The 16,490-nt window shown below is 31.4% G+C and overlaps 1 protein-coding gene across 5 annotated transcripts in view; it reads left to right on the forward strand.

Annotated features, from left to right (window-relative positions):
- The window catches only part of LOC145670240 (growth arrest-specific protein 2-like), a 370,305-nt gene extending 355,251 nt beyond the window's left edge, over positions 1-15,054 (forward strand). For 3 of the 5 annotated variants that reach the window (XM_081738636.1, XM_081738637.1, XM_081738639.1), the window contains one exon: positions 2,107-15,054. In XM_081738636.1, coding sequence (XP_081594762.1) covers positions 2,107-2,289 — 183 coding nt within the window. In that variant the 3' untranslated portion in view covers positions 2,290-15,054. The remainder of the gene's footprint in view (positions 1-2,106) is intronic. The other 2 variants (XM_081738641.1, XM_081738640.1) reach the window with 2 other exon arrangements.
- Positions 15,055-16,490: the final 1,436 nt, after the last annotated feature.

Consider the following 16,490-nt stretch of genomic DNA (forward strand, 5'->3'; position numbering starts at 1 on the left):
TTTCTGTGACAAGAATTTGTGCGCTTCACATATCTGTTCTCTTTTTAACTATTTTTTACTCATCCATATTTATTTTCCATGTTTTAAATTCACTTCGAACTGTTTTAAGCTGAAAGTGGAAACCGAGTTTTCCGAAAGCATTACGTAAAAATATTATGGTTTGTGGTCAATATTAGCTCTTTTTACTTATGTTTCTTTATAAAATGAGATTAATTTAATGCTTTTTCTTCCTGCAGTATCAAATAATTAGTATCACTACACTTTATTAATTTGTATATTAGCATATATACTCATTACTAAGAGTTTCATGATCTAATGTAAATTTTGGTGAGTACAATATGCTTCTTACTTATATAGAAATGCGAGATGTATAGAAAATTGAACAAATAAGTCACAATACTAATGTAAAAGTATTCCTGTGGTATTAAAAGTATTTTTATCTAAACGTCTACAAAAATCAAAAATTACTGTTAAAGACTTCGCCATTTTGCACCGTCATTTTGCACCCCGCTATTTCACAAATTGAAAGAAATGTGTTTCAAGTCGATTATATAACAGCTAAGAAACCTAGTCTCAACACGGATAAAAAGACATCTTGTGAGCTCCTTCGTGACTAAGCGGTCCGAGTTTGGCGTGGGAGACCCCGGTTCAATTTCCTGCGAGAGCTCGTGTGGTTCGGATTCCACGTTAATCAGTAGGTCCGTCTCATATAGTCTCGCTGCTAAAAGGGGCGCTAAATTCAAAATCAATTCAACTCGAAAGAAATCTTGTGATAAAGACTGGGAAAATATTATTTAAAAAATTACTAATTAAATACCAGATACACCTAGAAATGCGAATATACATTGTCAGCGTATGCACAAAATTCATTAATTTAAACACAAATATGAATATGTTTTGGCAGCTTTGACTTTTGACGTAGTTTGTGAAATAGTTGTTTGTGTGAAGGAAGAATTTGAACGAATGCCTATACAAGATTCGGTGGTATTAAGTTCTGTAAATAAAATATAATTATTGATTAAAATAGTGCACTATTTAATCTTTAATAAAATAATTGGGGCTCAAAGTGTAGCATGATTTAAGGCTTCAATCGTCCCAACAATGAGCACTCGAGATATGTTCTCAAAATGTAGACGAACATTTCAAGTTAATTTTAGTCTCACAGAAATACACCCAGGTTTGTATTGCGACTTACATATGTTCCTTATGTTCAATTTTACATATATATTAATCGTGTTTTTCTGAAAAAGAATGCATTCGTCTACCTCGTCAGGAACTTCGAAAGTACGTAAAACTTCTTTTTGGCGTGAAAACAAAGTAGTTATGTGTGATTTACCGAAAACTATGTTCCTAACTTATTCAATAGTCAAAAGAACATTTGGAGACAGACACAGGCACTTGTACAAATGACTGTACTTCACTATTCCGGGCTTGTACAGTGAACGAAAAGATGTCATTCTCTCAGCAATGTCAGCAACTATTGATGTTGTGAAGAAAACTAACGTATGACCTGAAATTCCATACGCTTGGATTATTTCTGTCTTACGTTTTCTCTTATAAAAACACAGCAATATCTGTTAAAATGGCTACCTTTGTGTAATTTGGTCATTTATCTTTGGAACAATGTAGATTTAGCTTCGTGTTTTTATTACTCTGTCGGTAGGGTACTTTGTACATTTTCGGTAGAAAATATGGGTTACAATTTTACACATCATTGTAATTAGATATGTGATAAGGATAATTCGTATTCCAACATCTGTCTGTTATATTTCGACCTTCATTTTCGTTTAAAAGAAGGTATCCATTAAATAATAAAATTAGTTTATGTGTGTGTCTTGTCTAAAATTTATAATCCCATTCTTTGTGTTCAGAAGATGTACTTAAGATACATGAATCCGAAAAATTAGACTACAATCAAATCGGAATTTTAACAGGCGTATGTTAGAATACCAAGATCTTAGCAGCAGAAATTAATTTATGAATAAGTTATGAAACAATATAATTTATTAATTATAATGTTATTATAGTGCATATTTGTGTGATCGTTTAAGTAATACAGGTCCTAGCGCTGTTCATGTCACATACTTATTTTCTGTTTCATTGTAGTTGCTGAAAGGCCGTCATATGATGGTACGAGTAGGTGGAGGATGGGACACGTTGGAGCATTTTCTGCTGCGCCATGATCCATGCCAGGTTAGAGTGATCAACAGGGATTCTCCTACTTCCAGTTCTTACCTCCATATTAGGGCAAAATATCGTAGTCCTCCGCCGGATGTTATTGGGCGTTAGGCAACCCTCACATCTTCCTAGTATTTTTCATATTACTTAACCCAGTATATACCCAACATTTTGATTGTTTTAGTTGTCTAAAACGGATAATTTAATAATCTTTGTAATATTACAAAGTTAATGTTGTTTAATTTTCATTTGGTATTATTACTTCATCACAGTGATCCTTTAGTGTACAGTGATTGAGTGTTTGAAAGCCATAATGTGATACACAAAACTACTAGTTTGTATGTGTGTGTGTGAAAGTTATGTATTTTTTTTAAGAAAGAAAAAAGATAGTAGTGCTTAGTGTTAATATGCTTACTACAGCATAGATGTGTAAAATGGTTAAAGATCTAACCAAACTTCTATAACAACGATATTCCTAAAGATTCATACAGGGCCTATTATATTCTGTATTTAGATCCATACGTTTATCTGTATATGTATGTATATACATGTAACAGTGTTACATGCTCATATAGTTACTAAACATCTATGCTGAATTATTAGATGGACATTGAAATTTATTAATAAAATACCAGACCAGTGAAGATATTTTGCAGTTTTGTGAATTCAGGCAAAATTTGACTCAGAAACTTTTGACGATAGTTAAAAGTTGTAATTTTGCTCCTCAAAATAGTATGAATTTAAGGGAAGCCTATAAACTTCAGCATTTAGTAAAATTGCTCTCAAGTCCTCTCTTCTTTCAATGTTAGAAGGAATAAATGTGTCTCACAGAGACATTTTGAGGAGGCAAATATACTTACTAAAGTGTGTAGATTTAGCAGAAATCTAGAATATGGTTGAAAATTTCCTAATAACGACAAGTTAATGCAGAAAAAAAGAACGTAGTGTAACAGGAAACGGATTCACTATTTTTAAGTGAATTCATGTCTAAACATAAATATTTTCCGTGAGGATTATGATACTGCTCAGCAATGTTAACAAAGATTATTCGAGATTTATTGTGCTTTATAAAAGTTAAAGCCGCAGACTATTTTAGTCTGTTGATTTAGATGGAAAAAAAATCACGTTTTAGAAAAAGAGAAATCTCACGGTAAAAACTTCTGATCTTACGGAGTTTTTATTGGATTTTAAAAACAAAAGTTCCTTTGTGAAAGTGAATTTATATTATACATTTAACATTACTCAACTTTTTTTTTCAAAGTAAAAAAATCAATACCGTACTTGAAGCTCCAGTGAAACAGATTAACTTCAGTTGTTTTCTTAAATTTCAGCAGCTAACTAGGACTGCCATCTTTAGGGTTAAAACAATAACCTTAAGGTTAAAATAACAAGGAAATTAGTTAACAAACAAATTTATATAGGGTGTTACAAAAATGTGTCACATATTTTGGGAGCAGTTTCTTTACAACGAAATAAGAAAAAAAGTTCATATGGACCTTTGCTCAAAAGTGGATAATTTCAGAGTTATAGTATAGGGTGCCGAAAACGTGACACAAGTGAACTTCAATAGTTCATAGCTCCACTATTATGGGACCTATCATAATCGTGTCAAGACGTCACTGAGCAAGTGGTATATGAACTATCCAAATATCTATATTTAAGAATGCTCCAGTACTTGCGCACCAATTTTTAGAGGTGGTGAAGAGTGATCAAGTACTCTCAAACGCCCTCGCTAAAAATGATTGTGCAAGTATTGGAGATTTTAAAAGATGGATATTTGCATAGTTCACATACTAGTTCCTCAGTAATGTCTTGACCCGACTAGGATCGGTCTATAGTAGTGGAACTATGGACTTTTAAAAGCTCATTTTTTCCCACGTTTTCGGCACCCTGTAACAACGAAACTATCCACTTTTGAGCACAGCTCTATATGAACTTTTTTTCTTAGTTTGATGCGAGGAATCTATTCCCAAAATATTGTGACAAATTTTCGTAACATCTTCTATAGGATTAAATGCCGAAATAATTAAGATCAAAATTATAAAAATAAATAAATAAATAAATAAGTAAAAGACTTGTCTGTTTCTTGTAAATCTTTCCTTTTCGATCATTCTACGTTTAGTATTTTCCATCCCTGAAGATGATGATTGTAGTTAGTTCTTGAAATTACAGATTCATGTTCATCTTTTCGTGTTTTTCCTTATATACGTTTCTGATTGCTTTTATACATTTACAAATACTAGTTCTCCATACAAAGCAATAGCATTATAACAACGAAATAATAATGGTGAAGCTGGTCTACAGCTTAAAGAGCTTCTGACAAGAATTCGGTCTTGTTTAGTGAAATATGCAAAGAAATAAATTTCACATGACTTTATATGAATTTCCCAGATTAAACTCAGTACGTCATTGTAAGGATGGAAACCAGACTTAGCAGTTTTACTATTTTATAGTTAAATAATGGTAAAGTAACTAACATTCCAGGATATTTTATTTACTGAATAACAGTGTATTGCAAATAGATAATAATATTTTTGGCAGTGGTAAGTAATATATGTGTTCAGTGACCTTTAGTTTAACAGCATGTATATGGGAATAGATTGCATGAAAGTTGCCATACCTATTTGTTAGGAATTATTTATTTTGCTAGTAGTAAAAGACAAGTTTAACATGTTTTTTTATGCTGACATTTCTTCTTGAAGTTTTTGTCCTGTTTTTCGTAGCTTGCCTGAAGTGTTGTATAATTTGCAGTGTTTCTTAGTAATTGCTGTTGCTTTTGTTTTCTTTATTTCTTTTGCATGAAATAGTAATTAGCTTTTTTTTTTTTGTTTCCAATTTTTCACTTCTTCTTGATACGTATCTACATTCCTGTTTTTTTGTGTTTTTCCAGCCGTTTGCAAAAAGGTCGAAGACAAGCTTTTCGTGAAGACGGAACTAATTTGTTAACTTTCCTTCCGCTGAAGGAAAAAATAAAAGTCACTAACAATCTGCATGTTATTAACAATATAGTGTTATTGTTGAGTGAAAAAAAAATCTCCATAGGGCACACATTAAGTATTCGTTGTGATGTTTTTCCGCAAGAGCTGCAGATGTGCCATTCTTGTGTTTTTTGTGTGCTAAACACCCTAACCCACGCTACTTCTTCCGCTCGCTGTTCCTGCTGCTATCAGCTGTGACTAGTTCGTTTTCGACTTATTCTAACAATAGACTAACCATCAACAATGTTAAATCATTGTTATATAGATTTCTTAGTTTAAAAGTAGCAATTCATGTATGATGTAGTTAATTATTTCTGAAGGCTAAAACAGACATGGCGGATAAAATCTTATTCGAGTCTAACCGGAAGTCTCATTTATATATATATATATATATATATATATACAGGGTGTTACAAACATTTGTCACGCATTCATATGGACCTGTGATCGGGACTGCATAATTTTGTAGTTATAGGGTGCCGAAAACGTGAAAAAAAGAGCTTTAAAAGTCCACAGTTCCACTACTGTAGGACCCATCGTAGTCAGGTCAAGGTATCACTGAGGAACTAGTAAGTAAACTATCCAAATGTCCATTTTCCAGAACCTCCGGTGCTTGCACAATCATTTTTAGAGAGGCTGTTTGGGAGTACTTGATCACTCTCCATCAACCTCTCTAAAAATTGGTGTGTAAGTACTGAAGCATTCTTAAATATAGATATTTGGATAGTTCATATACCACTTGCTCAGTGATGTCTTGACACGACTATGATAGGTTCCATAATAGTGGAGCTATGAACTTTTGAAGTTCACTTGTTTCAAGTTTTCGGCATCCTATACTATAACTCTGAAATTATCCACTTTTGAGCACTGGTCTATATGAACTTTTTTTTTTTTTTTTTTTTTTTATTTCGTTGTGAGGAATCTGTTTCCAAAATATTGTGACACAGTTTCATATTTTTGTAACACACTGTGTATAAATCATTATATATTTTAGAAAGCCGAAAATATCAATATGATTCTATCAGCTTGATCTGTTTTGTGCCTAACATTAGCTAATACCTGTAAATTAACATAGATAATTCTTCATTGTAAGCTTTAGTTTCTTACAATATTAGATAATACCTTTTTTCCTGTTTTGTATAACTCTCTTGCTTGTTATTCTGTCTTTGTTTCAAATGTAATCTGACGGAAGATAATCAGATGCAGAGAATTATTTCCTAATTACTATAATAAAATGGAGTATCGTCCCTGAAAAAAAAAAAAAAACGAATACAAAGTTGTCTGATTCAAATAGGAAGTTTGTTCCTGAAATACATTTTTTTTAAATTTTCTAATTCAATTTTTAAAGCAAATGTCGTGGTATATAAAGAAAATAATTAGTTTGCAGTTCAGTGTATTGAGATTAATGTGGTTCTACATTATTTACGTAAGCTATCCTTGTCAATATCATTTTTCAAGGAAAAATAATAATAATCTGTAAAGTTTTACTTTTTTCTAATTGATATTCAATGTTGTTTAACAGAAGTTTGGAATAGAATAAATACGAACAATTTCATCTTGAATACACTAAATACATTAAGTGCTTAAAGTATTAATTCGCGAAAAAATTGGGGACTATACATATATGGATAAAATCGTATCTGATTATCTTTCTATTTGTTCTGTTAGCCTTACCTTCAGAAATATTTCTTTTAGATCATAATTCCTTTATATAAAGCAATAGTGATCCAGTTACTACTGCTAGTAGAATTTTCTCATGGAGACATATGCTTAAAGAAAATATCATACAGTGTATTCGGCGATAGATTCATAACTAAACACTACTGAATAACTAAACTAAATACAAAACACACAACAACTAAATACGAAAGATTTTTCATAAGGAAAGGTGCTGCCATATGTAATGTATAAAGATTGTGCTTCACGTGTACATATGTATAGCAGAATTCAATAATAATAAGCATCTCAAAAAATCATATATTTTTTAATTAAATATAAACATGAATTGATATTCATAATTTGACGTGTTAAACATATTTTTTTTTTTTTATTTTAAAGAAAACACTTACGTTATGTAAGGAAAGTACAAGAATTAAATATAATTAAACAGTTTTGTGATTTATTGATTTAAATCAAAGAATAATAATTTTCTGCGCGATAAGATTCACAAAAGTTAATAATTTTATGATTTTTTTGTTCCATTTGGATAAAGTTTATATTTTTATACAAAAATGTATATATTTATGTATTTTATGAAAATATATAATGTTTAAATCGATATCACGAAATTCTGTCTTGTTGGGAAAAATATTCCTTTATTGATATACATAATTTGTTTGCACACGTAATCTGTTGTTCAAAAGTTTTTGCAAATTAATGGTCGAGCGTTTTGTACTGAGGATAAATATATTTAGCAAAAAAACAGATAATATTTTAATACTATAAGTATAAAAATCTACAACTGTATGCTGCTGGATATAAAACTAGAATATGGCACAAATTTTGTTGCCCAACCCCCCTTATTCTTTTTCTATAAATTGTGCTTTCTGATAAGGAGTTTAACGATGTGAGCAATAGAGTATTCGAAAAACTTCATCTTTATTTTGAATCGTAAAATTTCAAATCGGTTTCCCCGAATTCTTAAATTGAGACTTTTTTTTTCGTAATTCTGAAAATAGCTCATTAGTTATCAAACGTTCTCAATTAGTTGATTATCAACTACAGAGTACAATTGACGAATTGTAGTGCATGCAATAAGATCTAAGTTAAAAATGACTATTTACCGTACTTTAAGGAAAGGAATTGAAGTAACCCATTTCATATGGATAAATCAAAGAAACCTAATCCTTTGTTACACGTTACTTTCTGAATAATTTGGAATAATAATAATTTGAATGATATTTCCGATTAAATGGAATATAATTTTTCATAAGATACCTTAAAACTACTTGAAATGGCTTGTTGAAAGTTTTCGACAAGTAGGGGAATATATACTCGTATATAATATATATAATATTGGCGAATGTACAAATAATACTAAGTATTAGTAACACTAAATAGTAAACCAATACTAATACAATTTTCTACATACTTTATGCAAGCGAGATGCAAAACATTTACAATCTACAGGACAACATAACTCCAAATACAGAAATGGATTATCTTAACTACTTCGTGATAGTAATTAATAGGAATAACCTTCAAATAATCGAATTCCGTTCATTAATATTGATAATATTAAGAGAAATATAATAATAAGTTTAAGGAACTTAATAACTTGCTAAAATTAAGCTAACTCCAAGTGAACACTCAACATAAATATTGACTATACAATTTGTTGCGTTGCAATGAGATACATTGTAGTACTATATTTCTGATTGCAAGAGATTTGCAAATAATTATCAAGCATTTTCCCACTGCTATTAGAAAATTTACTTCTTATTTTAGTAATTTTTTGCGTTTACCACATAAAATTAATTCAAAATCATGGAACGAAATATTGGAATGGATCGTTCTAGGTTATGAGCCATTCTTGGTAGACATTTAAGTGTTTCCGTCTAAATAAAACCGACCAAAAATAAATATTTATCAAAACTGATTAGCAGAACACACATAATCTCCCAAGAACTCATGGATTTATTATCTTTGTCTGTACTGTGAGTTAAACAGTGATATTGGTGAGAAAGCATAGACATTATCTTCGTTCTAAAGATCTACTCATAATGGTACGTACCATATTTTAGTACGTTTGCTTGAAATATTAAATCTCAAAATAGTCAAAGATGACGTACGTTTGTTTAATTTTATTCTGTTAATGAATCAACTTTTCAAAGAAAGTTGGGTGATTGTAAGTATGTGAAAATACAAAATTTTGGAGCTGGAGCATACAGTTTTCTAAATTTTGAAATTCTTAACTTAAAAATCAACTAAACTCGAATTTACACTTCTCGAATTAGGTATATAAAATAATACACGATTTGTTTAATCCTAAACCATTTGACTGTTACAGCGTTATGCATTTTTTAAAAATTCATAGTTCATTATTTCAATGGTAGTACATTTGAAAATGTAGTAACACGTTGCTTTCTATAGCATTTACATATATTTGTACAGTGTCTGTTTTCTGTTCTTTCGTTCACAATTACAGTTCTATTTTCTTTAGTTCACATTTTCTTATTATATGTCTATGAATTGGAACTAAATCATAATCACAAACAACCAACATTTTGTTTTCAGTGTACAAGTATGAAACCATCTATGATTATTTTTGGTTTATTCTAATGGTTCTCAAGTAATAGTAATATTTTCAAATTAGATGCATGGAAATTCACTTTTTAACATACATTTTGAATTCGTAACATATCTATCCACCTATACAAAGCCAAATTTATTTCCTTTTGTAGCTTTTGTTTTTCACGCATTGTATATGGCTATGCCATTGCTTAATTTTGTCCATAAAGCTTTTATATATGTATATAAACATCGGAGAAAATTTTGTTGAAATCCAGAAAAGAAAAATCTAGCGGAGACTGTACCCAAAGAATAGACAGATTGAGAACAAAGCAAGCTGTCAGTCTCATTAATAAGATTCAGTAATTACTGTAAAAATGATTCGAATAGTTACAATGGCGAAAGTTGGCTAACTGTTAGAACAGAAAACCAAACATTTGCTTATATATTCCTTTTCTGAGGAACTTACGCTGATTCTGTAAATTACACCTATAAATGAAAGCAAACCCAGTGTTGAATATAGTATTTTGGCCTGACTTGTGTTTACATAACTTTTATGGGGGACAACGTTGCAAAGTTAGTTGTTGTCTTAACATAGCGTATTTTGCATATGATTAATGTCAAGTTCTTTCCAATCATCGTCGGCGCAAATTTTTCAGTCATTCTTTCGTTGACCAATCCTTCGCCACCAACCATTCTTGGTACTAGGATTCTTAGAGAAACCACCTCCATTAAAAAGAAAGAACCTTCATTGTCTGCCTTATATTTGATGTTCTCAATTAGCTTCAACAAATTATAGTACAGATAGGAACATTGTGTCTTTAGCTAAAACATAGACAGTAACTACACAAGAGATAAAGCAGTTTTGTTTCAAATGTGGAAAACAAAGTTGTGAAAAATATGTGAACTTCAAGGTTGTGAAAGATTTGGGGTAAACCCATCCCCACCATCGTATTCTATCTTTGTATAGTATCAAAAGAACACACTGGTTACATTAAGATACTGAGAAGTATCTATACAGCGATGGTCTTGATGTTGATGGTAAAACAAATGAACAAATGATAAATGCATTGTTTTTCTTGATAAATATGCGATCAAAATAAAAGTTTCTAAATGTGATTGTATTTTTGATGCGCTAGATATATATGTCAAGTGTGTTATGGTGCTAACCTTAAAAAGGTCTGTTTGATATGAAAAAAAAGTTTTCTGCTTCTTAAATCTGAGATTAGATTTTTGAAGTTTATTTTTCTGTGTAAAACAAATGTTCGGAATTATATCTGGTTGAAGAATGTTAAATTTTGATTGTTGGATTCTAATATTGAATTTTGTGTAAAGTGATCTAAATCAAGTTGGATTTGATATAAAATTTTGTACAAGGTAAGAATGTTAAAATTGTAGAATGTTAAGAAAGTGATATGTCAACATAGGGAAATATTTGTATATCGTTGCCAGCAAAGATGGACACTTTCCCATTGCATGTTTTCTTCTAATAGCTTTGGATCAAATAGATAGCATAAAAGGTGCAAAATTATTTCTTACTTACTCCAAAACAAACAAGACTGTGCTAAACTAGTTCAGTCGTACCAAATTATTGATATAGAAACATGTAAGGGGATATATTCACTTTTGTTGACGACTTTAGAATTTCCAACTAAAAAAATGCATAAAATAAATTTTCATATCAATTACAGGTTTTAGTTAATAAAATAGTGCCACTGTTAAAGCAAAATTATTTCCACATAATCTTAACTGTACTGATATTAATGTTCTATATATCCTTGCTTTTATTTAGTTGATTTCTACCCTTTTGAAAACCAATACAATGAACAAACTAGTCAATTATCAAACATTTTTTTTTTCAAGATTTAATTTAGAAAATTAAATGTATGAATTCAAAAATAAAGGTATGATATTTTTAAATGTTTAATATTTTAGACAAGTGCTTCTTGCTGTTACTTTGTTTGGTTTGAATCCTGAAAGCTTTGCTGAAACGCATTGCTTATTAAATAATAATAATACCCAATGCATCAATAAGAACAATAGTACAAATTTAAATTATTTAAAGCATGGAAACTTGTTTTAATGCAAGTTTAGATAAGTCTCGTTACAGGAAAAACTAAGATACTTTTATGTGCTTTCTAACTAGGTAGGAGGCAAAAAAATATAGGTTCCAAATGCAAATGTTCAGAACGGTTAGACAGGCAGCAAAATTTACTATTTCTGATAAAACGTTAAATGTTACTGATGGTATTTTTGGTAAAAACTTACTAATAACATCATCTGAGTACAGCGTTGTAATAAACACAGTAAAACATCAATCGTTCTTCCAGGATTTCAAAGTATTCATGTGCTGCTTGGAGCGTGTTTCACAATATTTGTCGTCTAATTAAAGGTACAATAGATCAAATAATCACTTACTACCCGTTTATACTAAAGTTAAACGTTGCAAAGTCTTATTTAACATGTATTAATTTGCTGGCTTATGAACAAGGTAAATGAACTCCACGAGCTTTGCAGAAATATTTTTGTGTAGAAATTGTATAGTAATATGCTTAATAATAATGATTGATATTTGTATATATATTTTCATGCTTTGTTACATTGCTCTTTATGTACCATATTTTTTCTGTATGTTAATAAAATACTCACTCGAAAAAGCCTATTTTTATTTATACCATTGGAATTGGTTCTAAGTGATAGTAGTTCATATCACATTGAATGTCTCCTTACTGCAAAACTAAGAATAAATTTGAATTCACAGACCTTGCAGGTAGAATAAACAAGAATTTTAGGACTGATCTAAAAAACAGTGGATCAAAAGATTGCGATCTTGGCCAAGAATTTTAGGAATGATCCAAAAAATGAATCAAAAGGTTGCGATCTTGGCTAATAACACTAGTCGATAAAAAAATATCTTTTCTCTGACACACGGAAGAAAATACCTGATTCTAATAGAACTTTTCATGTAGAATTCGAATTTGCAATCAGTTTTTCTCCATCACCCTCAGTTTTCCCATGACAGAGGGATTTTCGGGAAGTTTCCCCTCAAATTTCCTTTTTTTTTTTCTTTTTCATTTTCATACCTGTAGTTCGGGTACCCTTAGGTATATAAACACACAAATTATATTGTATGTTAGCTTGATTTATACTTAGTCCTCTAATTTTCATAAGAATCGCATTATTCTTTCTAGAGAAATAAACATTTATATAAAAATATGCTATGTGTACTGTACCTTTTACCATATTCATTAGTGCAGATAAAATCACATATAACTTCAACGAAAATTACAATATAAGCACGGTTTATACCTCATTGGATTTGAAATAAAACATATTTTCAATGATGTATACACCGTGTCACCATTTTTTGTATGAGGGAATTTCTAGAGGGATTTTGTGGGAAATTCCCTCCAAAAAGTAGTTTATAAGATTTCTTTGTTTTAACTTGCTATTTGTATATAGTAATACAGAAACAGGAACTGCACTAAAACATAATTTTATGTCTACTTAATAAATAATTCAAAAGAAGTGAGTGATATCTTCTTAATAAATGAACACTTACTTACCTTAACTAAAATGTTTTAGTTGTCGACTTTCTACTGTATTTGGCTTCTGGAACATCTCTTTTGAGTGTACAACACTAATCAGCTAGCATTTGTGAACTCCACTGTCCCTGGTCCACTATCTCTTCTCCATGGAGGAAATGTCCTGATGAAAACTTTCTCCATGCTCATCACTAACAGCACCAAGGTTTTCAGGAAAGAAATCCAGGTGGGAGTCTAGAAAGTTAACTTTAAGGGACACGTTGCAACCCATTTCTTTGAATGATTGCAGGAAATCACTCACAATTTCACGGTAATTTGGGGCTTTCTGGTTTCCTAAAAAAATTCTCTGTTAAACATTTAAATGAACACCAAGTTGCTTTTTCAACCGGAGTTAAGAGATCCTCAAATTTTTGGTCACGAATCAAACATCTTATTTGGGGGCCTACAAAAATCCCTTCCTTGATTTTAGCGTCACTAATCTGAGGAAATTTTTCCTTGAGGTAACAAAATCCTGCATTACTTTTGCCCATTGCCTTAACAAAGTTTTTGAAGAGCCCTAACTTTATGTGAAAAGGACGTAGAATTATCTTATCAGGGCTCACCAGTGAGGAATAAACAACATTCTTCTATCCAGGTGTTAATACACGCTTTGGCCATTCCTTCTTGATGTAATGTTCCGCTTTATTCCTGCTGTCCCATTCGCAGAGGAAACAACAATATTTCGTATAACCAAGCTGCAAACTCATTAACAAAGAAATAACTTTAAATCACAGCAAACGGTCCACTTGTATTTCTCATACTGAATTTTTTCTAACACTATTTTGATGTTTTCATAGGTTTCCTTCATATTAGTTGCATAAGCCAAAGGCACTGAAGAAAATTTGTTGCCATTGTGCAAAAGGACAGCCTTCAAACTAGTTTTGGAAGAGTCAATAAACAATCTCCACTCTGTACTTGTATGTGCATGTCCGAGTGTATCCATCACAGCACAGACATTATTAGAATACACTAAATCATTTTCTTGAGAATAGTAGTTTTGAAACTCTGTATGACGGTTTCGAAAAATACACACTTTAGTGTCATGATGGAGTAGATTCCAGCCTTTAAGTCTAGAAGCAAGAAGTTCTGCCTGTATCTTGGAGAGTTTTAAATCCCGTACGAGGTAATTTAGTTTACCCTGAGTTATCAGATGGGGATCCAATGTAGATGTGCTTCCTACATAAGTAGGATCATCTTCTTCATTTGGAACTTCAATAGTTGCCTCAAGTACGTAATCCTCATTTACCGTAAGATGAGGAGGAGGTACTAGTACAGGTAATTCTGCACTGTTTGGAACTGGCCTAATTGCTGATGGCAAATTAGGGCACTACACTGTGTGGTTAGATTTACTGCTTATTTCTTTTATCTGTGTCAAACAAAAGTAGCAGTCTGAAGAATGATCTTTTGGTTCCCTCCAGATCATCGGTACTGCGAAGTTCATGTTTCGCCCACCATTTGCCCACCCAGTCAGACGTTTCACGGAAGTACAACAAATGAAGTTAGGAGCCCAATTCTTATCTTGGTCTCCTACACAGCAACCAAAATATAACTGATAACACTTCCTCACAAGTGGAGTAAAACATCGACGTTGCGATTTAAATGTCAACTCCCCATATACATAACAGAAATTGTCCGGGTAATTAACACACTTCCTCGACATCTTGTATCCTGTAAGGTATCACACACACGAATCTACACTACATCAATCATGAAGCAGCACAAACGTAATCTAACTCAGTGCATCACCACACAACACAATCTATTCGAACTCCACAATGCACAAACACTTCAACTTACATGCGGCCACATCTAAAACACGTCCAGCTTGGACCGTCACTCAACGCTACTAACAGTCGTCAGGCTACGTGAATCATCAATTTTTTTATGCATTGTTGCCAGATCAAAATATTAAAAAGTGACTTATTTTCCACAGAAAGCATGCGTGTATTTGTGCTTGTATTTGAGTATCCATCTATGTGCCAACAATAATACGTCAACGCTAGCTTTCTGTTTGGTAAAAGTCTTGCATAGTATATTCTTTATTACCTATAAATAGACAATAGTTTATATCTCTAGACAGAATAATGCGATTCACATAAAATTAACATTATTTATTAAGTAGACATAAAACTATGTTTTAGTGCAGTTCCTGTTTCTGCATGACTATATACAAATAGCAAGTTGTGACAAAAAGATCTTATAAACTACTTTTTGGAGGGAATTTCCAACAAAATCCCTCTAGAAATTCCCTCATACAAAAAATGGTGACACGGTATACACATCATTGAAAATATGTTTTATTGGAAGTCCAATGAGGTACAAACCGTGCTTATATTGTAATTTTCGTGGAAATTATATGTGATTTTATCTGCACTAATGAATATGGTAAAATGAACAGTACATTGGCATATTTTTATGTAAATACATTTATTTCTCTAGAAAGAATAATGCGATTCTTATGAAACTTAGAGGGCTTACTACGTATAAATCAAGCTAACATACAATATAATTTATGTGTTTATATACCTAAGGGTACCTGAGCTACAGGTACAAAAATTGTAAAAATAATAATAATAATAATAATAATAATAATAAATAAAAAAATAATAAAAAAAAAATAAAAAAAGGAAATTTGAGGGCAAATTTCCCGAAAATCCGTCTGCCACGGGGAAACTGAGGGTGATGGAGAAAAAGTGATTGCAGATTCGAATTCTATGTGAAAAGTTTCTATCAGAATGAGGTATTTTCATTTCTGTGCCAAAATCTTGTTGACTAGTGTAATTAGTATTTGGATCAGGGGCCACAAAATTTTTGAACGGCCCGTAAATCGAGTTTTCGTATTTTGTACGAAATAAGCACATCATACTGAGTTAAGTGATAGTTTGGGTTTGGCTACACTATATGTAGGTCTCCAAATAAAAGGCGTGCAAGAAATTTTTTGATTGAAATATATTGGATCTTTTGATCCAATAAAATAAAATGCTTATCGAATATATGAAACACATTGTAGTACCTCAAATTAGTCGAGGGGTACACAATGATAGATAACTTAAGTTATTTCTCACAAGATCTTCACATTTTTTGTCTCTCTCAACATTGGTAATTTAAGATAATTGCTTAATATTTTACCGATAATTATGGTCGCCTACCCTTCCAAATAGTTACAGATTTCTCTTATTATTTTAGTATATAACAAATATACTGTATATTGTAAAAGTGATGTTAATGCAGAACTTAATTTACTAATAACCTTTTTTATTGGTGTTTTAGGTTTACTTCCCGATGGATTCTTCTCAGTCAGAAAGTACTCGTAATCACTTAACAGACAATTAAATCTCTGTTTGAACAATGTGTCGAGATCAAATTATTTTTCTATTTTTTGTAACCGATGTAAACCTCAAAACCTCTGTCTGAACAGTGTGGTCGGGTCAAACTATTTTTCAGACAGTAATGATGAGAAATGAATGAAGAAAGTGGGAGGAAACGGGATAATCCCGAGAAAACCCACGCACGCAGTGTT

Source organism: Thermobia domestica, chromosome 14, assembly GCF_964235325.1.
Source record: "Thermobia domestica chromosome 14, izTheDome1.hap1.1, whole genome shotgun sequence".
NCBI classification, from domain to species: Eukaryota; Metazoa; Arthropoda; class Insecta; order Zygentoma; family Lepismatidae; genus Thermobia; species Thermobia domestica.